Raw genomic sequence first — 26,223 nt, forward strand, 5'->3', positions numbered from 1 at the left:
AAATTGAAAAAAAACAAAAAACAAACTCATAGAAACAAAAACTGCTGATTGCCAGAGAGCATGGAGAGATGGATGAAAAAGGGGAGGGGACTATAGTCAACAAAGGGTAACTTTGTATGGTGACTGGATAAGTATAAGAATCACTATGTAGTACACCTGAAACTAATATTATATTGTATGCCAACTATACTTTAAAAAATTTTAAAGAAACTTAGATAACTGGTATAGGTAGGTAAACCCTTGAGAAGAGTATTTCAACTAAGAAATTATTAATGCTCAGAAAAGTTGCCATTAAAATGAAGTGTTTCACTGTACAAAAATAATTTGTATTTCCCTACCTAGTACTTTTTTAATAAGGATATCAAGATGGCATTTGTCCTCCTTTAATGTTTGCCCCCAACTTGATAAGGAAAACAAAAACCACCCAATGTTCATGCTTAAAACATAACCATGGTGTTTAATGTGGTGCTGGGACACGAAGCCAATGGACCAACACACTTAAATTTATTCCAATCCTAAATTATGTTAATATACACTAATATATGAATTAATTAGAATGAGAATTTCTCTATTTGAAGATGAAGAAAAACGGTCGTCCAGTACAGTTATTTTAGAAGGCTTTTCTAGTTTACATATAAGAACCGGGATGTATAAACAACCTAGTATCTAAACAATAAATTGATGAAAATACTTTTAAAAACATAATACTTACCTCTCCCTCTTCCACTCTTAAACATTAATAAGTCTTCACTTTCTACTCGAGTTAGTTTTAATACACAACCCTACAGACTACATATTTGAAAATCACTAGCCAAAGTGGAATTTGTTCAATAAAGCCCAACTTGTTTAAACCAAATTTCATTAATGTCATATATCTTGTCTACTACCCAATTAATATTTAAACTATAAGGGGGGGGGGCAAAAGTAGATTTACAGTTGTAAGTACATGGGAGAGTTTATTCTTGTTTTATTATTTACTGTATTATTTTCCACACAAACAACTGTAACCTACTTTTGCCCTAACCTGTGTATTGGGTAACACCTATTATTAAACAATGTGAGAATTAAAAAAAAGAAATGTTGGGGTCCAATATGAAAAATATTTCAGGATGGATTGCATAAACCAGAAATCACCTGTTTTAGTTGTAGTTGCTACACTCCTCTAACACATTCTAAACTTCCAAAATGACACAGGGATAATTTTAAAAACCAACATATTAAACACATACTTAAGTATCTAAGTGTATAATAGTTTAGTAAACAGGTTTGATTCAAGCCTTCAAACATGTTACTAAGAAACATTAATATTTTGGATCCAATTACTCGAAGTTCACTGACTAGCCTATAAATGCAACTTGTATAAATGTGATGTACAGTCAGATGATTCTAATCTTATCTAGCAGAACTAGCAATTAAATAAGAAAGCAATACTACTTTTTAGGAATTAGATAATGAAGGTAACAGTACTAACATAAAGTGAAGATAATTTGTTTCAGATTCTTGTTTAATAAGCCTGTTCCTCAATTTTAGATAATGAGGATAAAGGTATCACAACCAAATATGGGAAACTGCTTTCTTTTTATTTCGGCCTTAGGAAGAAAATTAACTTTGGTCACATATTACCTAAAAAAAAACAAAAACAAAAGCAAAAAACCCAAAAATACTTTTACATATTCCTAAATAGATAGGACCAATTGATTGGAGAAATAATGTCTTCTGTAAAACTTCACCAAATATTATAAAAAAAAAAATCTAACATTCAATGTAATTCATATTATATAAAGACTGCTTGGGATCAGAGCATTCCAAATGTATGACAGTTTAACGCCATCCTAACAGATGTACAAGTATTTGCTCTCATGTTGTTTTGGTCCAAGAGTAGAGCTGAATCAGTAAGAGTAAACTAAGTACCTAACCGTTTGCCAACATTAATTTAGATTGTTATTGACAGTAGAAATATCCATTATGAATAGTTCTACTATAACAAAGAATAATATTTTTTTTCATGAACACATCACAGTAAACTTTTTATAAGAGAAAAATATGAAGACACAAAAAAGCTACTGCAATCAAAAACTAGTGTTTCCCCCACAATTATTTGAAGGGGTAAAAAGGTGAGATTAGAGGTTTGATGATGCTAATATGAAAGGAAATTGAGCATTGTATTTATTTCTTATTTTATACAACTCATACTCTTTACAAAAATGATCTTAGTCATGCCCATAAAAGTGTAATTCATGGCATCTGAAAGCAAACACTCTTTGTAATTACTTAAAAGGGCCTTTTTAAAAATTATAATACAAAGGTCTGTGCTCTATAAGCAGTCCTCCACTGTGCATTATAACAATAAGGCTTACTTTTAATACAAAGACTAAGTGTTTGGGAGTTATGAACCACTGGATTTAACAAACATCATTTTATAGTTGCTTTTTGCATCTTTTTTGTTTTTGGGATCCTCCACGTCATCAGGGTGCTCAGTGGCCTGGAGTTCCTCAGCAGATTCTTCTTTCTCTGACTCTGAATCACTTTCAGAGTCATCTGGACTTTCAGGGTCAGGGGAATCGTCATCATCATCGTCGTCGTCTCCTCCAGCCACATCACCTTCTCCGTCATGGTCTTCTACCTAAAAACACCAATTTAAATAGACAATCGTCAAGTAGAAAAACTAGAAAAAACCATTTTCTAGCCATTTAACACTTTTAAGACTGTACTATGATCTTTCAAGGGAAGAACTGAGGACTCAGGTATCTCCGTAAGTTTTATATAATGGGACTTGAGTAGTACTTTGTTTTAAGAAACAAACAAATGAGCAAAATAGAACCAGAGACATGGAAATAAGGAACAAATTGACAGTGACCAGAGAGGAAGGGGTAGGGGGATAACAGGGAAAGGAGGGGAAGGGTCTATCAAGGATCAAGTATAAAGGACCCATGCACATGGACAACAGAGTGGGGCTTGACTGGGGAACAGGGGTGGGGAAGCACACACGTGGGGAGGGGGAGAGCAACCAGGGGAAAAACTGGGACAACTGTAATAGAACAACAATAAAATAAAATTATATATATATAAAAAAAGAAAAGGCTTTGCCCTGACTGGTGTGGCTCAGTGGACTGAGGTCCGCCTGCGAACCAAAGGGTCGATGGTTCAGTTCCCTGTCAGGGCACATGCCTGGGTTGCGGGCCAGGTCTCCAGTTGGGGGCACACTAGAGGCAACCACACATAGATGTTTCTCTCCCTCTCTTTCTCTCTCCCTCAAAATAAAATATTTTTAAAAATGATAAAATAATATAGATCTCTTCATTAAAAAAAAAAAAAAATGCTTTGAGGACCAGTCACCTCTGTGTCCCACCCTCTACTCTGTTGAAAATGTGAGACTTTTTTTTTTTTTTAAAGTAAATAAGGCTAGTTAACCGCTGATCCACAGAAATGTGGAAACCAATGTTTTGGATATTACATTATCAATATTTTGCATATTACATTACTTTGGAGTAAAATAAACCAGTAATTATAAATGAAGAAAGATGATTCAAGAAACAACTGAGAGAATGCTCCTAAACCAGTACTGATATGACATATTTCATTTAACTTGAATGTTGTTTGTGGAAACACAGACACACAGTAAAAAAATAATGACAAAGACAAATATGGTGGTGAGGGTGATTAATAAATGTAGTGACGTGTTTAAACTTAACTGTCAACTTAAAATAAGACTGCTATAAACATAGCTTAATATATATGAAGTACATGGTAATTAAAAGCCTATAAGAGATACACAGGAAATAAAAAGAATCCAAACATAACACCACATAAATTCATCAACATACAAGAGTCCTGACTGGTGTGGCTCAGTGGGTTGAGTGTTGTCCTGCAAAACTAAAAAAGGTCACTGGTTCAAATCCCAGACAGTGCACATGGCTGGATGTGGCCCAGGTCCCCAGTTGGGAGCATGTGAGAGCCAACCCATCGATGTTTCAGTCCCTCTTTTTATCCCTCCCTTCCCCTATCTCTAAACATAAGATGGCTGAATGGATAAAAAAATAACACCTGTCTATATGCTATCAACAAGAGATCCACTTCAGACTGAGAGAAACACACAGACCGAAAGTAATAAAAAAAGATATGTAATAGAAATGAAAAAAAAAAAAAAAAAAGAAAAAGAAAAAGCTGGGGAGCAATATTTATATCAAACAAAATAGACTTTAAATCAAAGGTCGTATCAAAAGACAAAGAAGGGCCCTGACTGGTGTGGCTCAGTGAATTGAGTGCCAGCCTGTGAACCAGCCCGTTTTTCTTACACATTGATGTGTCTTTCTCCCTTCCTTCCCCTCTCTCTAAAAATAAAATAAAAAAATCTTTGAAGGGAAAAAAAAAAGACAAAGAAGGGCATACCATGATGATGAAAGGATCAATCCAACAAGATGATATAACTCTTGTAAACATCTACATACCCAACAGAGAAAAACTTAAATAGATGAGGCAATTGTTGACAGACATAAAGGGGAACGATAACACCCCACTGACATTGTCGGATAAACCATCCAGACAGAAAATCAACAAGGAGACAGCGGCCTTAAACAACACATTAAACTACGTGGATTTAATTGATATATTTAGAGCATTTCACCCAAAAGCAGCACGAGAAGCATTTTCCAGGACAAACCACATGTTAGGCCACAAAATAAGTCACAATAAATTTAAGAAGACTGAAATCATATCAAGCATCTTCTCCAAATTCAATAATATGGAACTAGAAATTATAAGAAGAAAATGGAACAACAAAAACACATGGAGACTAAACAACATGCTACTAAAGAATGGGTTAACAATGAGATCAAGAAATTAAAAATCTATGCAAATAAAAACAAAAACATGACTCAAGGAACCACAGCCAAAGAGTATTGTAGTTCTAAGAGGGAAATTCATAGCAATACAGGTCTACCTCAATAAATAAGAAAAGCTCAAATAAACTAACTTTATACCCAAAGGAACTAGAAAAAAGAACAAAGCCCAAAGTGAGTAGAAGGAAGGAATAAAAATCAGTGGAAATAACAGAAATAGTCTAAAAAAAAAAAATCAATAAAGAGCTGGTTCTCTGAAAAGATAAAACTGGTACCAGACCAATTACTAATAATGAAATGGAATTAGTAATCAAAACACTCCCAAAAAACAAAAGTCCTGGACCGAATGGCGTCAGAGGTGAACATCTATTCTTCCGGACATGGACAACAGTGTGGGAATTGACTGCAGGAGCAGGAGGTGGGATGGGCAGAGGAGGGCAAAGCGAGGAAAGTTGGGACAACTGTAATAGAATAACAATTTAAAAAATGATTTTAAAAAATATCTATTCTTCTCAAACTGTTCCAAAAAAAAAAAAAAAAAAAAAGAAGAGAAAGGAAAGCTCCCAAACTTATTTTACAAGGGCAGCATTACCCTGACACCAAAACTAGAGACACTATAAGAACAGAATATTACAGGCCAATATCCCTGATGAACATAGACACAAAAATCTTCAACAAAAATAGCAAACTGAATTCAACAATACATTCAAAAGCTCATACCACTATCAAGTGGGATTTTATTCCAGGGATGCAATGTTGGTTCAATATCTGCAAATCAATTAATGTGATACACCAGATAAACAAAATGAAAGACAAAAATGATGTGATTTTATCAACAGATGCAGACAAAGCATCTGACAAAATCCAACATCCATTTGTGATACAAACTCTCAGCAACCTGAGTAAAGATAACTCATCATTAATATAAAGACTATATATGACATAGCCACAGCAAACATACTCAATTTTGAAAAGTGAAAGCTTTTCCTTTAAGAACGGAGGAAGACAAGGATGTCTACTAGCTTCAATTTTGTTTGACATAGTACTGGAAATCCTGGCCACAGTATTCAGACAAAGAGAGACACAAAATTTCCATCCAAATCTGAAAAGAAGTAAAACTCTCATTTGCAGATAAACACTATATAGAGTATCCTAAAGTCTCCACCAAAAAACTATTAGAATAAATGATCTCAGTAAAGTAACAGGATACAAAATTAATAATCAGAAACAATTGCCTTTTTATACACCAATAATGAACTACTAGAAAAAGAAAACAATCCCATTTACAACTGCATCAAAAAGAATAAAATACCTAGAAATAAATGTAACCAAGTATGTAACAACCTGTGCTAAGAAAACAATAAAACACTGCTGAAAGAAACTGAAGACAAATAAATGGAAGGCTATACCATACTCATGGATTGAAAGAAGTAACATCATTAAAATAGCCATACTAGCCAAAGCAACCAAGAGAACAAATAATCTTAAAATTATATGGTAAGACAAAAGAACCTGCACAGCCAAAGCATACTGAGAAAAAGAACAAAGTTGGAGGTATCATGCTGTAGTAATCAAAACAGCAAGGCACTGGCATAGAAACAAACATATCCATGGAACAGAATAGAGATCCCAGAAATAAACTGACGTCTATCATGATCTATTAATCGATGACAAAGGAGGTGGGACTATACAATGGGGTAAAGATAGTCTCTTCAATAAATGGTGTTGGGAAAACTGGACACATAAATAAATAAATAAAAACAATGAAAGTAGACCACTTTCTTACACCATATACAAAAATAAACTCAAAATGGATTAAGGACTTAAATATAAGACCTGAAACCATAAAAGAAATAGGCAGTAATCTCTTTGACACTGCTCTTAGCAATATGCTTCTGGATATGTCTCCTTGCGCAAAGGAAAAAAAAAAGAAAGAAAGAAATGGGTTTACATCAAACTAAAAAATATTTGCACAGTGAAAGAACGTGCCAACAAAAGAACAACCTACTGAATGAAAAATATTTGCCAATGATACATCCGATAAGAGGGTTAATATCCAAAATATTATGGGTAAGGAACCCATAAAACTTAACACAAAAAAAAACATGTGATTAAAAAATGGGCAGAGGACGTGAATAAACATATGTTCAAAGAGGACATACAGTGGACAAGAGACCTGAAAAAATACTCGGCATCACTTATCATCAAGGAAATGCAAATTAAAATAACAACGAAGCCCTGGCTGGTGTAGCCCAGTGGATTGAGCGCTGGCCTGAGAACCAGTGTTGCTGGTTCGATTCCCAGTCAGGGCACATGTCTGGGTTGCAGACCAGGTCCCTAGTTGGGGGTGCACAAGAGGCAACCACACAATGATGTTTCTCTTTCTCTCTTCCTTCCCCTCTAAATAAAATCTTTAACATTAAATAAATAAAATAACAATGAGATATCACTTTACACCTGACAGAATGCATCATCAATAAAGCAACAAACAGCAAGTGTTGGTGAAGATACAGAGAAAAGAAAACCCCATACACTGTTGATGGGTGGCAAATTGGTGCAGCCATCTATGGAAAACAGTATGGAGGTTCCTCAAAAAATTAAAAATAGAACTACCATATGATCCATCAATTCTACTTTTGGGTTGGGTATTTATCTGAAGAAATCCAAAACATTAACTTGAAAAGATATATATGCACCGCACCCCTATTTTCACTGCAGCATTATTTACAGTAGCCAAGATACGTAAGCAACCTTGGTGTCCAACAACAGACAAATGGATAAAGATGTGGTTCATATACACAATGGAGTATTATTCAGCCATTTAAAATAAAAATGAAATCTTGCCATTTGCCACAACATGGAAGGATCTAGAAGTTATTAAACTAAGTGAAATAAGCCAGAAAAAGACAAATGCCATATGATTTCAATTATATGTGGAATCTGAAAAACAAAATAAGTGAACAAACAAAACAGAAACAAATTCACTAATAGAGAACAAACTGATGGTTGCCAGATGGGAGGATGGGTATAAAACATGATAAGGATTAAGAAGTACAAATTGCCAGTTATAAAAATAGTCATGGGGATGTACAATAGAGCATAGGGAATATAGTCAGTAATATTGTAATTACTGTGTATGGTGCCAGATAGGTACTATACTTATTGTGATCACTTTAGAAGGTATATAATTGTCTAATTGCTTTGTACACCTGAATCTAATAATATTTTATGTCAACTGTAATGGGAAAAAAAAAGTGCCCTGGTGATTATCTAAGCAGAATTTACATAAGCTCTTATCAGAAAATTTATCTATAAATCTCTCAAAAATATCTTTTCTTGTTACCTACAAAGACTAGTTGGGCTTGTAAAAATATTTTAAGTAACTGTAAAAATTATATCAAATTGAAAATTATCTTCCCATTTAATGAAAATATATTAATTACTACCTCACTGAAGCCAAGTCCACAATGCCGTCGATATCTTCCTGACAATTTACTGTCCATACTTTGCTGATATTGCGACTCCAGTTCTTCATTAATTTTCTTGTCTTCTTCCCCTGCATGTCCAGTGTACTTTGGTTATGTTTCAGTCAAATTAATAAAAATATTTGATTACACAAAAAAGACCCATAATACAGATGCTATTATAATCAGGGCTGATTTCTCAAACTGTGACTAATTTTACAATTAATTTTGTGGATATGTTTCTATACCACAGGACGTAATGAACATAAAATAACTGACATATGTATTTATGATTACTTCTTTAATAACCAACACTTTGAACTACAAAAGTTAATACAAGATAAAAAGCTTATTTTTTCATGTGATAAATCACACCAGACACAAGAGACTCAGCAAGAAGTACCTGAGACATTCTTAAGTATTAATTACTAAGAACTCTGGTTATTATATGTTTTAGCTTATTTATAGTCTAGTAACTGTTCTAAAAATGAAAGTTTTCTTCCAGACACAAAAAAACCCTCCAAACAAAACCTTCTGTGTTTTAACAGAAGTAAGACATGCAATTCTGTCAGAGAATGGTTAATTGTAATGGTTCTTCTTCATGCCTTTCTTTGCATATCAGTTTACTGAAGCAACATAAACTTTTTTATCATGAAACATTTTACATATATTTTTACATACAGGCTGTTGTATGTAGTTATGATGCAGAAAACTAAACCACCTACAAACTTACCATGCAAGAACTAGACATTACCAATACAAATGAAGCTTTCTGTGCCTGACATTCTTGTAAATGTAAGAGGAATTTCACATTTTAATATCAATGTTGGTGCTTCGCGTTATTACTAATCATAAAGCCCCCAGTTTTAAAAAGCAGTTAAATACACTTCCATTCTGCAAAGCTCAGGGACTCTTTTAGCCTTTTTTAACAATGAAAATCAATTTGAAATTATTTAACACCAGAAACAGAAAAGACCTATTAATTTCTAAAATGTGCTAAATATTCCAGGTCAGTATAAAAATTTAAATAATTAAAAGTTTTGTTAAATATACCAAGGTCATTAGGCCCTGCTATTATTAATGTCTGTGATCAGGGTCAATTTTATTGGCTTGGCCAAAAAGTTCGTTTGGTTTTTTCCATAAAATGGCTCTAGTAGTGCTCGGTTGTTTTTAACTTCATTCAAAACAATTTTGTTAGATTGTATTGTGACAGCTGTTATATCAGTGTGCATTAAAAAAAAAAAAAAAAAAAAACTTATCAAAATTAGTGAATTTTTCTGTAGTCATTTTAATATTGAAGATGAAAGAAAATATCCAACATTTTCAGCATATTATGTTTTATTATTTCAAGAAAGGTAAAAACACAACTGAAACACAAAAAAGATTTGTGCAGTGTATGGAAAAGGTGCTATGATTTGATCGAATGTGTCAAAAGTGGTTTGCGAAGATGTGAAGTTTCGTGCTGGAGATTCCTCACTGGACAATGCTTCCCAGTACAGTAGACCACTTGAAGTTGATAGTGATCAAATCCAGACATTAACTGAGAAGCCTCCATGTTCAACCACATGGGAGTTAGCTAACACACTCAAAATATCCAAACAATAAAGTTATTGGTGAAACTGAAAAATGTGTCTTTTACTTTACAGAAAAACCTAAATGGACTTTTTGGCCAATCCAATAAATAAGAGAGAACTTCACTTTTCAGCAAACTGAATTCAAATCCAAACCCATTTTCAGTTCTTATTTAAAAAGGTTTCTCCAACAATTTTTTTAAAAAGTTAATTTCTTCAGGCTTTGCAATGAATTTATGTTCTTCAAAGATTTCAGAGCGAAACAGCGAATAAACTATAAACCAGTATAACATGCCGATTATAACATATGCCAAGTAATTTATAAATAAAAAAATATATAAATTCAATACATATTACAGTTAGCAAGATAAGGCACAGAACCTCACTATAATTAAAATATATGTTGTGAATCAGTAAAAATGAAGAGAGAAAAGGGTCAGTTTCTTGGTTAGAATGTTATATAGATGTATACTCAAATCTTTTAAAAACCAAAGTCTATACTAATTGTTACATGATATATGTAACATGTTTATATATACTACATACATTCCCAATTCTAATATTTTAATTATCAACACAATTATACACAGAAGTCAGAATATCCCAATATGTACAAATATTCCATATTCCAAATTTAGCACCTCCACTTTAATTATATTTTAGTTCCTTACCTGTTCGGAAGTGAGATGTTGATTTGTGATCTCCTATAACAAGACGACCAGTATGTTCTTTCTATAAGGAGGCAGGAAATGTATTAGAACTTGAGACCACTAACTTAACATAATTATTGAGCGCATACTATATGCAAGATGCTATTCTAGGTTTCTGGGATACAGTGAAGAAACAAGATTACATTAAGATCCCTGTCTTTACGGAATTTACATTCTAGCAATGGTAGGGATGGGAAGGGGCAAAAAAATAAGTCAATTGTAGTATGTTAGAAGGTAGTAAATGCCGTTAAAACACATACAAATAAACAGAGAGTTGAAGAAGGGAGTAAAGAGTATGTAAAGATCAAGCTGAAATTTTAAATGCGAAGGATAAATAACTAAAAAATTAAGTCAATCTAAACATGTTCTCTCCTAAAAAGGACTGTTAATAAGTTGCTTTAACTCTCCCACCTTCTCTTTCTGGTGCCTCAGGCATATCACAAGGAGAGAAAGCAAGTGAGATTATTTAGCTAGCTAAAAAAGAAATAACGGACTTATAGTAAACAAAGTGATAGATCTTTAAAATATAAAAAATGAAAATCATCATTACTACTGACATATCACACTCAAATAGTTAGCTCATTAGTATTTGACTATAATGAACACCCAATCTCAAATTGTCAAAAAGATAAAACAAGCTAGTTCTATAAAACATAAAATCTTATTCAAAGTTATCAACTGACGTGACTACATAATTACTCTCAATTTATCAGTTCCAATCTACTCTTTATGATTTATACTCAGTTTCCTAAAGAGATTTTCACTAAAAGTGACTTTGAAAAGCAATCTTAATCTGTGAAGATATAGTAAATAACAAACCTTTCTATTGTGAAAAGATGACAGACACATTCTCCATACCCAAAGATACTACGAAAAGGTTCAAGCATTAATGCTTACTGCCTTACGTGACATTAACACATAAGTAAATCAATGATTCAACATGCTGCTTCTTTAGATTGCAGAAGATACCTCATTAACAAGATCTGAATACATAACGGCACCAAATTATTCTAGGATGATAGTATTGCAAGGGTCTATTCATACTTTCTCTACTAGTTCTACCTCTGTGACCGATAAAATACTCATGGTAGCTGGCTAGGATTAGGAATATACTTTGTGGCCACAAGCCAGAACAAATCTAACCAGCCTATATATAAAAGATCAAATCTACAATCTTTGTCTTGCTAGAGAATTTAATGTATGCTAAACATCCCAGTTACTGGCAGCCAAATTTCCTTTTCAACTGTTTACTCTGTTTCTAGGTTTACTGATATAAATGACTATCAGTAGCTAAATTTCATACATTTTGTTAGGGTATTCTATTAGGTTCAGCATGTCCCCTAAACTATTACATATGTTACACACCCTTAGCAAATCTTTTATCTGCATGAACTAGGTGAACTTCAGACTACTTTCTAAGACAAATTACAAATTATGGAAAAGCTGGATTAATGAAGTATACAAATGCTTCCTTTGTATAGGTCTTCATGTTTTGCATGCTCTCCTTACCCTCAACCCCACTGCTGTAGTCTGGGCTAACTCCTCATCCTTTCAGATTCAGATCAGTTCTATTTCTGAAAAGGTTTCTTGTATAACTAGGCCAGAGTTAGGTACACTTGTCTGCTGATTCCACAGCACTACATGTACAGCTCTCTCATAGAAATTCTAATTCTATATTGTTATTATCCAGTTTCCTCCATTACATGGTGGCTCTAAACATGTGTTACTGATCTATGTAATCCCCACCCCTCCAGGACCTAGTGTAGTACCTAGTATATGGTGGTCAATAATTATTGATAAAACTAAAATGTACAAGTATATTTCCATACTAATAACAAAACCAAAAAGCAGAATCTCATTTTAAGGATTTTAGAAGAGTAAAGTTTTCCTATTTCTTTCACATTAGATTTGTAGGAAGGTTATTGGGATAATGTTACAAAAATAAATTTACTTGCTTGCTTATAAAAATAAATATCTAGAAATTACTGTATTTGCATATAAAAATGAACTGCTAGGAACAAGACTCTTTTCCAATATGTGATGTTTTCCCACCTATATTTTATATCTTCTATTATGTTAATCAAAAGGATTTCACAAAAATGTATGCACGTTTGAAAAATCAGGGATAAGGTTATTTCCTTGGTTTATTGCTTCAAGGGCTGGAAGGAGCTATAAAATATGAAAGACCTACCAACTGGTCTGTCCAGAAATACCTTGTATCAAATTATCAGTCTAATAAATGGCAAATGATAAACTTTAACATAATCTTTCTTCCACAGGTGTCCCCTCAAACTAAAAAAAAACTTTTTCTATAGTCTCTAAACCTACTGCAATGAGAATCTTAAGAAATGGCAAAAATTTTAAGTGCTCTGTTTGGTCAACTATAGTCCCCAAAGCCTAAAATAATCGTGCAGAACAGGAAAATGGAATACAAATGTATTCAGTCCTTCTCACTTAACAAACACAAAAGATGTATCTTCACAGAAAAGAGAAAAATGCATGCGGTCTGATGCTTACCTTTCCTGCGCCCATAAGTCTCAAGAACTTTTGTTTTCTTTCTTCATTACCTAAGTCTGCTGCCTCCCAATTGCTAGATCCAAGCTGGAAAAGAAATTAGCCCATTAATTTTTTTGCTTAATAATAAATTTAAAAATTTAAAGTCTACCAGTAAATCTTGTTTTTCCTGTCAGTTTTAACTATAAACAGGGCCCATTCTTCCTTAGAAAATTAAGCATAGGTATTATATTTGAATTAAAATATACAGCCAGTCCCCAACTTGTTGTTCAACTTAAGATTTTCCAATTTTATGATTGTGTTAAAGTGATACCCATTCAGTAGAAACTGGCCAGACTAAGCTATGATGTTTGGTAGGTTAGGTCTGCATTTTTGACTTAACAATATTTTCAACTTATGATGGATTTACTGGGATGTGTTGACACTGGAGGAGCATCTATTCCTTTTGTGACCTCAAGACAGAAGCTATTAATTCTTCTGCAGCCAGAGCTTAGTTCTCAAAAGTTTGTTTCTATGGCGTTTCAGATTCAATAGGTCTGAGGTGGGGTCCATGGACTTCATTTCTAACAAATTCCTAAGTGATGCTGATGCTGTTCACGTGGGCAACCACAGGTTGAGACCTACTGCTACAGTGCCTTATAGGAGGACCTGAGAGGACCCAGCACTCTAAACTCAGAAGGCTGGAAAAGTTGTTAATTGAAGTTAAAAACTCTAGCTTTAGTGATATTCTACATATCACTCAGGTTAATTTAACATTACAGTCTACTTAACCCAATTTTAGCTTTTCAGTTTCTTTTTGAGCAGTTCTAGTTTTTGTAAGCATTGATGTTATGACTTTCATTCTTTCTTCGAGGCCTTCCAAAGAACAGAGAAAATTTATTTTTTCCCTTAAGAGCAAAATAACTTATTCTATCTTGTAATTATCAAATGAGTCAAATCAATATCAAATATTGAACCCTGTTATAAACCTAAAAACTATTATGAATTCCTAATAATATATTTCCCTATACCTTGAACAAATGTAAGAATTACTTCATTTTAACTCATTAATCATTATCAACTAAGCTAAAAATGACTAAAGTAATAAGAAAATAGAAAAATGGTAGAAGAGTTTTTTCATCATGTTGTTCTAAGTATTCCACTATCTTTCAAGAAAACATCACTCCTCTGTTGGTTGCTTTTAGCTTTCTTTGGACACAGCTGATAATTCAAATTTTTTCATTTCTACCCACAATGGCAAATAGGTAAAAAACTGAAGTGACAGAAGGCATTTCACAATTATTAGACAAATAGCAGGTGAAAATGACTGGTGATGGCAAATTAATTATATATGCAAAAATCTCTGAATGATGAAATACAAGAAAACTTTGCTCTAACCCAGAAATCAATGAGACAAAGGAAAAAAAAAAAAAAATGACTATATATATAATACTCTCATCCAGAGTCACTCAACAAGAAGGACTTCATCCTGCAATATTTTGCAATAGCCTGGACCATCCTGTTTTTCTAAAAAGATGGGTGACTGTTTCATTTCATCTTGTATGATCTTTGTACACCAAAACTTACTTGATACGGTTTTTAAGTGGACAAATGATGTAGGCAAGTGTGTATACAAAGGTGTGTAGAGAGAAATGCAGAAATGAAAACATTCACTGGATTGATCATTCTAATTGAGTTTATCACCTAAAAATGAAAATGTTTCACAATTATGGAGACAACCCCCTTTCCAAAACTAAATTATGAGCAATCAAACATTTCAAATAGTTCAAGTAGGATTGTAGTTTGATGATGCAAATATAAGAACTAGAGTAACTTCATACTAAAGCTAAAATCTATTAGAAACAGATTTGAAATCTGAAATTATATGTTCTAGGTTCACAAATGACAACTGATAAGCCGTTAGGTGTATTCAGAGGATCCTAGTCATTTTGGGTATAATTATCATGAAAATGTGCAATACAAATTTTGTTTGCTATGATTATATTCATATTAGAATTTCTAATAAAAGTGGTCTTCACTATCCCTTTATTCTAAAAATTATTTGTAAAAAACACTAATATAAAAGAAATAACAACAGTCATTTTTCACCTGGGCATATGAAAGTTAAAACTATTTGTACTACATTGGATAACCACTTTCAGCTCTTCTAAATTCTTTTTGGTAGGGGGCTTATATGCTCTTGTGATTTTGTCTACCTAAGTTCCAAATTTCTGCTTCTTCTCATCTGACAGTTCATCTTTTCACAGACCAATTAGTTCTTAACTATTTCTGTCTCAAACTAGTTTAAAAAAAAAAAAAAAAAAAAAAAACTCAAGTGTTTTACAACTTACAAACTGCTTTCACTTATATTCTGTCAAGAGCCCATTTAATAAATAAGGACACTGAGGCAAAGAGGCTAAGGAACTTGCTTCCTCTCCTCTTTCCACATCATATTGTACATGATCAAACTGAGTATGTGGAAGTAGTTTATGAACTCGTTATAAAAATATATAAAATTAGGTTAAAAATCATTGTCTAAAAACCAAAAATTTTCCAGACTCTTTATTAAATTAGCAAATGTCTTCAATGTCTTTATATAAATAACCTTATCATTTACTATTCATAATCCTAATTTTTTTAAAATCATTAAGTCCTTCTGGTTCTTCCTTTCAAAGACCTTAGATAAAACAGCAAATACTTTGCCCAAGTGCTACATTCTGAAAAGCACACGTGTGCCTGATACACTCTTGGAGGTTCTCCACTTGTGACTAAAATCAACCACCCTACTCCTCTCACGCCCTAAAAGATAGCTTTCATTTCTCCACTCCAATCAAAGCAATGAAACCAGTAATACCATAGTAACTCTTAGAATTTACTTCTAACATTGTTAGCATTTTCCTAAAGCTGAACTCCATGATTTAATCTCTACTTTTAATATCTTTTAAAATGTTTTGTAATCCTCATTAACATGTGAAGTCAGTGGGCAAAGAAAACTTCAATAACCTTTTACATGTAGTGCATGTTCATTAGAAACTGTTGACCAAGTACATACAATTAGCTGATATTCTACAATTTATATGTCTATTAAAAAACATTTAAAAATGTTTTACATATATAAAATTCATATGACAGAAACTGACTTAAATCACTATCAAGGGGTAGATTACTGTATTGCAACATAATCAATTTTAGGGAGTGTGTGATGGTGCTAGGTCCTAATTTGTATTTGCAACTATTTATAATTATTGTCGTCAAAGAGAATGCTTATATGATTGGAAAAGGTCTTTAAGGTCATCTAGTTAAAACTGATCCCATTAGAAGCTGTAGACTTATAATTCCTTTAACTTTGTATTAAGTTACTTAGTATCACCAAGAGTTTTCTATCAAGCTAAGGTAGCGATTTTCTTTTTTCTTAAGATTTTGTTTATTTTCAGTGAGAGGTGAAGGGAGAGAGGGAGAGAAACATTGACTGGTTGCCTCTCAGACGCCCCCAACCGGGGATAGGACCTACAACCCCGGCGTGTGCCCTGACCTGAATCCAACTGGTTGTCTTTCGCTCTGCAGGACGATGCCCAACCCACTGAACCATGCCAATCAGGGATAAATCAGTGATTTTCAACCTTTTTCATCTCATGGCACACATAAACTAATTACTAAAATTCTGTGGCACACCAAAACATATATTTTTTGCCAATCTGACAGAAAAGAAATGATATAATTTTGATTCATTCACACCAGACAACTATAGTTTTGGCTGTTCTCATTTTTGTTTTACATGTTTCAAGAATTCTTGCAGCACACAGTGTGCTTCTTGCGGCACACTGGTTGAAAGTCACCAAGCTAAAAGAGCATGTCACTGAGTCTAGCAAAACAGGTGCCTAACACTCTAGCAATTAAGTCACAGTTAAAAACCAGGAGGAAAACAATGTAATAGCTTATAAAATGGCATCCAGGTTACTCAAAAACCTAGATAAATTCCTAGCATGTCCTGCATTATCCTATCAACAAGAAAAGCTCTAAATACCAGTTGTAGGAAGAAACAGACAGCATGAATATATCTCTCTATAACTATTCATCCTCAAATCTTTACTGATTACTAATCTTTCTGCAAAACTAAAAGACCCTTACTATTCTGGACCTAACCCTTCTTCCCACCCAGAGAGGTGGGACTTCATCATCTCATTTGCTGCAAATGATGCACTGGTAGTATTCAGTGAGCCTTTTATGGTTCACAAAGTAAGATATTATGAAAGGTACTGAATGGCATTACAGGAAATAAAGAACTCTATACATCCAGACGTTGATAGTGCTTTAAATAATAACGAAAAGAAAACCAGATGGTGTTCTTCATCATCCTTAAAGATGACCTACAGTGCCTCCCTGCCCCAAATTTTCCATCAACGTTCCCATGGCATTTATTTACCCACGGTAAGAAGGACCTAGTTTTACGTTTACTGGTTACTGCAGTTTCCATGACAGTGCGCAAAGAGCAGGGACAAATATATATAAAGGCCTAGAATGATACACATTTATTCATCTTTAAATTTCCAACATCTGGCAGAGCAGTAAATATTTAATGTGTTGCTTTAAGAAATGAATGATTTGCTATTTAAATGACATGCTGGGGGCGGGGGGAGAGGGAGGAGGGATAAGGGAGGTACCGGACATCAAAACGGGCTTCTAGATCTCTTACGTCTTAGACCTCACCACCTTGCGCCAGTAACAAAGTACTCCCCTGGTACAATTTTTCCGTTCAGTACTGTCCTGAGTTTACTCTTAACAGTACACTGCAAAAATAACCACGGCCGGAAAATCTGCCCTAATTGCACGAACATCTTGACACTGTCACGGGAGCATTTTAAGCTTAAAACAAACAAGGAATGTCTTGCCGTTTCTTGAGTAGAAAGGCTCGACCAAGAGGCTTCATCAACCCCCAAAGAGGCAACGTTCCCCTGACTACGCTCTTACACTTTCCCACCATGCAAGACTTTGTTTCTCGACCCCCGTTCCTACGCAGATCTTTATCTCTTTCCGTGTGGCCCTCTTCAAACCTTCCGACCCTAATGCAGGGAAGTAGACATCTCCCATTCCTCTGGGCCTCCCGCCACCCCAACTCTTTTCGGGCCACCTCGGCGCTTCCTCTTTCTGCACCCACCCATTCTGGCCTACCCAACCTTTGGTAGGCCTCAACCCTTATCCACTCCGCCATTGTTATTTACATCGTCGTCTGGGGAGGCCGAACGCTTCACCCCGTGCGGATGGGACTCCCTGGCAGCACTCATCGTTGCGGGGACGCCGACCGCAAATGCCAAACCGACTCGCTGTTCGTCTCAGCCGCAGCACCAGCAGCCTGCAACTTGCCACCCGACCAAGTAGCGCCACTCCAGAACGCACAGACCCTTGGGCCTTCTCCGCCACAGTCGACACGCCGCAGCCGCTTGGCACCCCGGGGCACTCCGGGAATTGTAGTTTCCTGGCTGCCTCCAAACCAGCCTGAGCAAAAGACAAAGTGTTGACTAAAACTACAATTCTCAGGAAGCCTAGCGGCATACTTCGCACAGTGTGGCGGGAGTGTTCTCTGAGGCTCCGCCTTCCCCGGTTGATAAAGTGAGCCTTCCCGCGGATGAGTATGGCGGTGAGCGTTGCAGCAAAGCTTCATTGGCGCAAAAAGAGGTTTAGACTGGATTTCCAGTTCTCACTGTGGGATGCTGCACCATTGACATATGTATCCGTTATAGTTAAGCACGTAGGTTTAAGTTAATGTTTAAGGTTTATTGAACCCTCATGAGTAACCTACCAAGACAAAAACCTAAAAAAAAAAAAAAAAAAAAAATGGCTTCTACCGTTTCCGTCCCGATGTTCTCTATTGCTTGTAGAGATTTCTAGATGATCGGCGGTGCGGCTTTCTAGAAGATGCTGATGGATTTTTTGCTTTCTCTTTCTTACTGAAATGAGCCCAGTATGGTGTTGTACCAGTTTTATTGGCTGTTATTGAAATTAGGGACCACCTGAGGGAATTTTGTAAGCTTTGCACATAGTCTGAGGGACCCTAACCGACCTCGCTGCTGGAAGGCAGGCATTGCACTTTGGGGGCCTTCACCAGAAAAGGGGTGAGGAGGGAGCTTTCTTTTAAAACATATTCGCTTTTTTTTTTTTTTAATTGAGGTGAAAATCACAACACAAAATAAACCATTTTACAGTGTACAATTAAGTGGCATTTAGTACATTCACAGTGTTGTGCAACCATCACCTTGATCTAGTTCCAAGACATTTGTTTCACCCCAAAAGGAAATTCAGTACCCGTTAAAAGCAGTCTTTTCCCGTATTATCTCCCCGGCAAGCACCAATCTCCTCAGAAACCACTGTACCTAAAGGTTTTCTTCGAACGTTGGATATTTATTCTTGGAGTATCAAGGTATCTGCATTTTACACCAGGCTTGAACCCGGCTGCCTTCAAACATAATTCTCTGTCAGGATCCTTATCCTTACTTATTCTGAAGCTTTCTGACCTTGATAAAAACTTTGATATATATTTTTTGAAAGCAAAAATCAGTAAGTGGGATGACAGTACAGATACAGTGTGCATTTGGTACTAGAAGTAGCTTGTGAAACTGCTTCGCCATGGGCCCCTGAACTCAGCAATTTGACTGACTGTAGAAATAGTATTACTGTCCTAGTTTTCAGACGATCACTGACCAGTTATAAAACTGACCAGTGGAATGTAGTTCTTTAGGCAGCCATATATCCAAATTCTGCTCCTTTATTTTGGAAACAAAGGGTAACAATCCTAATTAGGATAACATGGAAAAAAAAAAAATCAGTGTCAATTTTATCACCAAGCAAAGTCACCTTAATCAATTAGTTCTGTGAAAAATAATAAACCATAAATCATGGAGAAGAGTAAACCCATGAAGAGAAAAAGTATCTTTTGGAAGTGGTTGCTTGCTCTTTACTTTGAATTAAAATATTTTGCCTATAATTTTGATTCTACAAAAGTTCTGTAAATATAGATACAATGAAATTACAGTTAAGTTACAGTTTTCCAAAGGGTTTGACAGACTATTAATGTACAATATATAAAACTCTTAGCTTTATTACCAATAAACAAATGGGATGCCTGAATAGGTAGTTTAGATTGCTAAAAGAATTCTGAAATAAAAAAGGACAATCGATAAGGCTAGTAGTTGCTAAATCATTTTAACTTTAACTAGCGAAAGTCTAGAAACACTTACTGAGCTGGTAATCTGTCTTTTATTTCTTCACCAGAATTGTTGGCACCTGTAAGGCTAAATCTTCAAGTTATCATAAAACAAGATCACAAGCCAAAAAATAACATAGGAGATAATAAAAACTTGATAATCATATTTTACCAGGTTTCATATACAAAAGGCTATAGGTAAGGATGAAATTATACTGTGTAATAGAATTGCATATATGGCATAGAAACTCGATAATACTCTTCTTTTAAAGCGTATTTTGTAAAAACAAGAAGTTACTCTGTACCAGCTGGAATGCTGAAATAATTTTTTCAGGATAGGGACCGTTTCATCTTTATTTTTCATTTTTATATCTTCTAGCACAATACCTGACATGGAGTAGTTAATAATTTTTTTGAATTAATATAGGATGTATGAAAAATATAACAGAGTGGTATCTCAAATAAGGTCCAGAAACTCACCGATGTCCTTTCTTGGGAAATAAAAACAAGGAGAGGAGACCATGTTGCTATAGAACTTTGAAATTGTTTCCTGAGAGTAGAGACCATCCTTCCTTATTTTTTATATACCTAGTGCTTAGCATGTAATAGGCATGTGTGTTTACTGAGTGCATATATTAATATTCCTTCAACCAAGGATAGTCATAACTGGGCATAGTTAACAAATCTAAAGAAGATATAAAAGCTCTGATGAGTATGTTCTGTACAAAAAAGCCTGCTACTGATACTAAAAGTAAAATTTCTGGAGCCATAATTGTAACTATTAATTATTTAACATCACTATGCCCCATATACTTTGATAGGTGCTTTTTAATTGATCTCAAAACTTCACAATAATTTGCAAAATTTTTTATTTTTATAGATAATGAAGCTTAAGTTAAATACTTGCCCATAATCATATAGCTAATGGGCGAGTAGCTAAGCTATGATTCATTCTTTAAATCTGTCCAACTCCAAAAACCTATGCACTTTCTGCTGTAAATATATAACTCAACATTTGTATAGAGTGCTTAGTATGTGTTAGTGCTAAATTTGAGAAAAAAACAGACTAAATAATGTATAATCCCTTATCTCAAGGATTACAGTGATCAGTCATGTAAAAGGGACATACGTGGAGAAGAAAAGGAAAGGAGAGAAAAGGGAAGAAAAAAACATTTAAGGATAGAATGAGGAAGAAGAGCCTGAGATTAAAAGATAGATGTGGAAATAGAACAAGAAAAGTTAAGTGTCATTGAAGGCAAGGGGAAAATAGAGTAGTTTTGTGACAGAAGATGAGGTATGTAAAACACCAACTATACTAATGGCTATATATACATCAAGAGAGGAAGAGAAAATCTTATTAATTTGCACCAATAATTCTCAAACTTTAGGGCATGTCAGAATCACCTGGAAGACTTTTTGTGAAAGCTTAAATTGTTGGACCCTATCCCAGAATTTTTGATTCACTAGGACTGTGATGGGTCAGAAATTTTACATTTCTTAATGTGTATAATCTTCACGCAGGTAGGTCTTATTATTATCTAATTTTACAGATCAGGAAAATTGCGGCATATACAGATTAAGTAATTAGCTTAAGATTACACATCTAAATATAGTGGAGTTAGTGGCCTGGTTTAGCTCTATATATTTATGCTTTTAATCACTATGTTATGCTCCTACATGTAGAGTTAATTCATACATGGTATACATGATGTTTATTGAGTGAAGACTTGGGAATAATCCATTTCCTGCAAATTCGGGATGCTTAGTTTCAAGGAAGGAGTATTCTCTTTCAAGACAATAATCTAAAAATATCAAGGATTCCCTTAATGTGTTAGTGTCTAATAATTAATCAGTTCATTCATAACTATGTCCAGTAATTCTTAAAATACTTTTATGTATATAATCCAGTTTTATGTAACATAAGATACTGTGAGTTAGAATTTTTACACTAGTGAGTATTGTTGAATAGCTAAGTAATTGTGTGATCTTGGAGAGTCATAGAAATTATTTGGGCCTAAGTTTCTTCATCAGGCTATGCTTCTATGATTTGAATTTAGATGTTCCATTGTAAAATCCAGATGATGATAATTTCTTTGTTGAAAGGGAATTTAGTTCAGTAGATGAAATTTTCTCAGTTTTAAGATTTTTTTCTCCCTTAAAATTTTCTCAACTTTAGTACAGTTACTGATGGAAAAACTCAGAGTTGATTATGGATTTTTTACCCTTTTAATTCTCACCTGAGGACATTTTTTCATTGCTTTTAGAGAGAGAGGAAGGGGAAGAAAGAAAGAACAATTTGAGAGAGAAATATTGATTGGTTGCTTTCCTACATTCCTAGACCAGGGTTAGTACATGCCTGGATGGGGACCTAACCTTCGAACCTATATCCTATAAGCATGTGCCCTGACTGGGAATCAAACTCACAACCTTTGGTCCAACAAACTGATCCACTCAGCCAGGGCATTCATGCTTTGTTTGACAGCTTGTTTTTGTATGGACATTTGTGTTTGTGATTGTGATTTTTATATTACATACATATAAATTACTCATATTTTCTTTATACAGTTTTTCTATTTCGTATAACAATATTTCATAATGTTTTATAATTTACTAATGTTTTATCATTTAAACTGGTCTGAAGTTTCTAATGTTTGCACTACCCCAAATATTTTGTGATATACCTGTGATATATTAAATTGAGAGTACTTTCTAAACATCTCCAGGGGATACATTAAAAAAGATAGTACGTATAGCCCTGGCTGGTGTGACTCAGTTGGTTGCGTGTCATCTCTGCAAACCCAAATGTTGCAAGATCAATTCCCGGTCAGGGCACAGGCCTGGGTTGCTGACTAAGTCCCAGGTCTGGGCACGTATGGAAAGCAATGGATCACTGTTTCTCTTCCACATCGATATTTCTCTTCCTCTTTTTTCCCTGCCTCCTTTAAAAACAAAACAAAAACAACAGCAACAACAAAACACTATGTTTTTTGCATTCCAGGAATTTAAATTTTAATCGTGACCATTTTAGTTTAGTTTACTAATTAATGAAGTATATTGAAACATTTATCAATGATTTGGAAATGGACAGAAATGATTGCTGGGTTTCCTTTCAAGGGAGTGCTGAATGTCTAGGGACATTCTAAATGAGTGTGCAATTTTAATCATCTTTGATTAGGCTATTTTACAACTCTGTAGGTATAAAAGTTAAACTGTAGAAAACTGAAAACAATGTAAATGCTTTCTGCCCATAGCAATGCGAATGTATTTTGTGCAGTAAGAATATGAATTTCTCTAAATCAAATTCTGTTATGTATTGGTTTTCACTTCTTTCTAGTTTCCAATTTAGTTAAAAGTTAAAATCTCTGACACAACATTTTGACTACTTTTTATATTTATATGAGAGTCATGATTTTATGATTTTGGAAATTATTCTTTAGAATTTTTATCTACTTATATAATGCACATAAAATAATTAAATGTAAGATATATATAGATATTTTAAGAAGTACCTATATGATGTGCTGAAAAGTAATAAAACAGCACTTATTTTTTAAACTGAGTAATATTTTCCCTATCACAAACAATGCATGTGTACTTAAGCAAGGAGAAAATTAAAATATAAAAACATGTGATCTCACTGTCTAGAAATAATCACTGTTAAGACATTGAAATACAGTGCTTCAGACTTATTTTTGTGTGTGTGATTTTTCTATAAAACAGAATAATATTGTATTTTGTATTGACTTAAGCCTCTTTTTTAACTTGAATATATAAAGAACACCTTTTTGACATTAGCTTTTGAAGATTGTATTTCAGCATTTCTACGGAGAGGAAGATTACAAAGGTTCTCGTTAGCTATTTAAGCTCTAATAACTTTGCAGGTGACGTGTCATTTTTTAAAAGAAAGCATATTGAGTAGGCATATGAAATCACCAAATATAGAAGAAATTAAAGCAAAAAAGTTTTAATACTCTAAATTACAAGATGTAAGCACTCTGTATGTGATCTTAAAAGTCTGTCTGTACACACAGCATGATGAGTTAAATATTTCTTTTTCTTACTGTTTTTGTTTGTTTTGTTTCAAAAAAGAAGCTGACATGGGGATTACTGGGGGCGGGGGATCGGGGTGTTGAGGGTGGGGAAGAATCCAAGACTACAAAGGAAATGAAGCCTGGAATATCAGTATAGGAAAGCAGTCCTATCCTAGCTGTTAACATTTAAAGAGCCCTTTCAAGGACCAAAGAAATAAAGGCTACAAATGTCTGGAGCTTGAAATGGCTTTTATAGTTTTGAACCTGCTATGAGAGCTTTTCTTAGAACTCTCCTTCCTCCCAGACAAAATAGTTTAAAAAAGAAATTAAACAGGAAAAGACCAAATATAAAGGATGAGACCATAGCTTATTTTAAATATCTGAACCAGAAGAACAGCTGCTTCTTAGAGAGAAATCAGTCTGAAAGAGAATAAAAGGTTATATATAATCTTAAATCTTTTTAAAAACATTTTATTTATTTATTATTAGAGAGAGGGGAAGGGAGAGAGAACAAGAGGGAGATAAACATCAATTTGTGAAAGAAACACCTGTCAGTTGCCTCTTGCACGCCACTCACTCCCCGCCCCCCCCCCCCCCGACTCCCCCCTCCCCCCCACACACAAGGAAGGGATATGCTCTGACTGGGAATTGGACCGGTGACTTTTCTGTGCACGGGATGATGCCCAAGCAACTGAGCTACACTTCTCAGGGCTATAACCTTGAATCTTGTGAATTGCTAATATCTCAAATGTAGGTGCACTTCTAGGAGGAATCAACATCTCTTGACTTTGTTGCTCCTAAACTTGTTTACCAACAAGTTTCAAAAAATAAAAAAGAGGCAATGTGCATTGAGAATATTGTTTTTAATATAGTATTTGGTGGAATACATGTTTTATATCTGTCTTTATAAAGAGTAAGTTTTAAAAAATGTTCAAAGGACATGGATTGCTAATTCTTATGAAGTTCTTCACCAAAAAGCCAAGTGTGACTTTCTTCCCTTTTTTTATGATTTATTCATTATTTTATTGTAACTGAAATGGAGGAATGAATGACTGACATTCAGTGATTGTAGTTTTTGTCCTTTTAGCATTATAAAACACAATATTGTAGAGGGAATTCCAAGTCTCTCTAATGAAGTCTAACTCAAGTTAACTTCGAAACTTCTGCATATAATATAAAAGTTCTGAATTTTACTTCCATCACTGCTATTAATTTAATCTCAGCCAAGTCACCTAAGCTCTCTAAGCCAAACTAGGTTATTCTGTTCCTTCCATTTCTAAAGCTCTGCAATTCCTCTGAATATTTAAAAAATATTTCTAAGTTTCAAATGATGTTTTAACTTAATTAGTAATATAAAAATTTTAGTGTGGAATTTTATTTTTTGAATATATTTTTTATTGAAATATAGACATACAGAAAAGTGCACAAGTCATAAGTGTGTAGTTCAATTGTCACAATATAAACATATCTATGTAACCACTACCCACGTCAAGAAATAAAACATTTTCAGTATTCTTGAAGTTTTCCTTCCCTCTCAATTACTACCTTCTCTTCCTCCCCAAAGATAGCTGTATTGACTTTTAAGAACATAAATTAATTTTTAGTGTTTTTGAGCTTTGATTAAATAGAACCATATATGTATTCTTTTATATCTAACTTCTTTTACACATATTTGCGGGAATCATCACTGTCATTATGTAGTAGCAGTTGGTTCATTTTACTTCTATAATTAAATTGTATGAATTTACTTGCTGAATTTACTAAGCATGGATATATGCTTAGTAGCAGAAAATAATGCCAAAAGGTTTCCCAAAGTTTGTTTGCCTATTATACTTCCGCTGGCTCAGATCATAGAATTTTAAGTGTTCCTTTATGATTATTGAAATGAAATGATCTCTATTATGAGGTATTTGGACAC

The 26,223-nt window shown here is 34.2% G+C and overlaps 1 protein-coding gene across 1 annotated transcript; it reads right to left on the reverse strand.

Annotated features, from left to right (window-relative positions):
- Positions 1–430: 430 nt before the first annotated feature.
- Positions 431–18,517, reverse strand: CUNH11orf58 (chromosome unknown C11orf58 homolog). Its single transcript, XM_090263649.1, has 5 exons — positions 18,296–18,517; positions 13,101–13,184; positions 10,545–10,605; positions 8,285–8,394; positions 431–2,623 (listed from the first exon to the last, which is right to left on the reverse strand). Exons 1-5 carry the CDS (start codon positions 18,356–18,358, stop codon positions 2,387–2,389), a joined length of 555 nt encoding a protein of 184 aa, XP_090119775.1. The 5' UTR covers positions 18,359–18,517; the 3' UTR covers positions 431–2,386.
- Positions 18,518–26,223: the final 7,706 nt, after the last annotated feature.

Source organism: Furipterus horrens, unplaced genomic scaffold (assembly GCF_987537825.1).
Source record: "Furipterus horrens unplaced genomic scaffold, mFurHor1.1.pri manual_scaffold_2, whole genome shotgun sequence".
NCBI lineage: Eukaryota > Metazoa > Chordata > Mammalia > Chiroptera > Furipteridae > Furipterus > Furipterus horrens.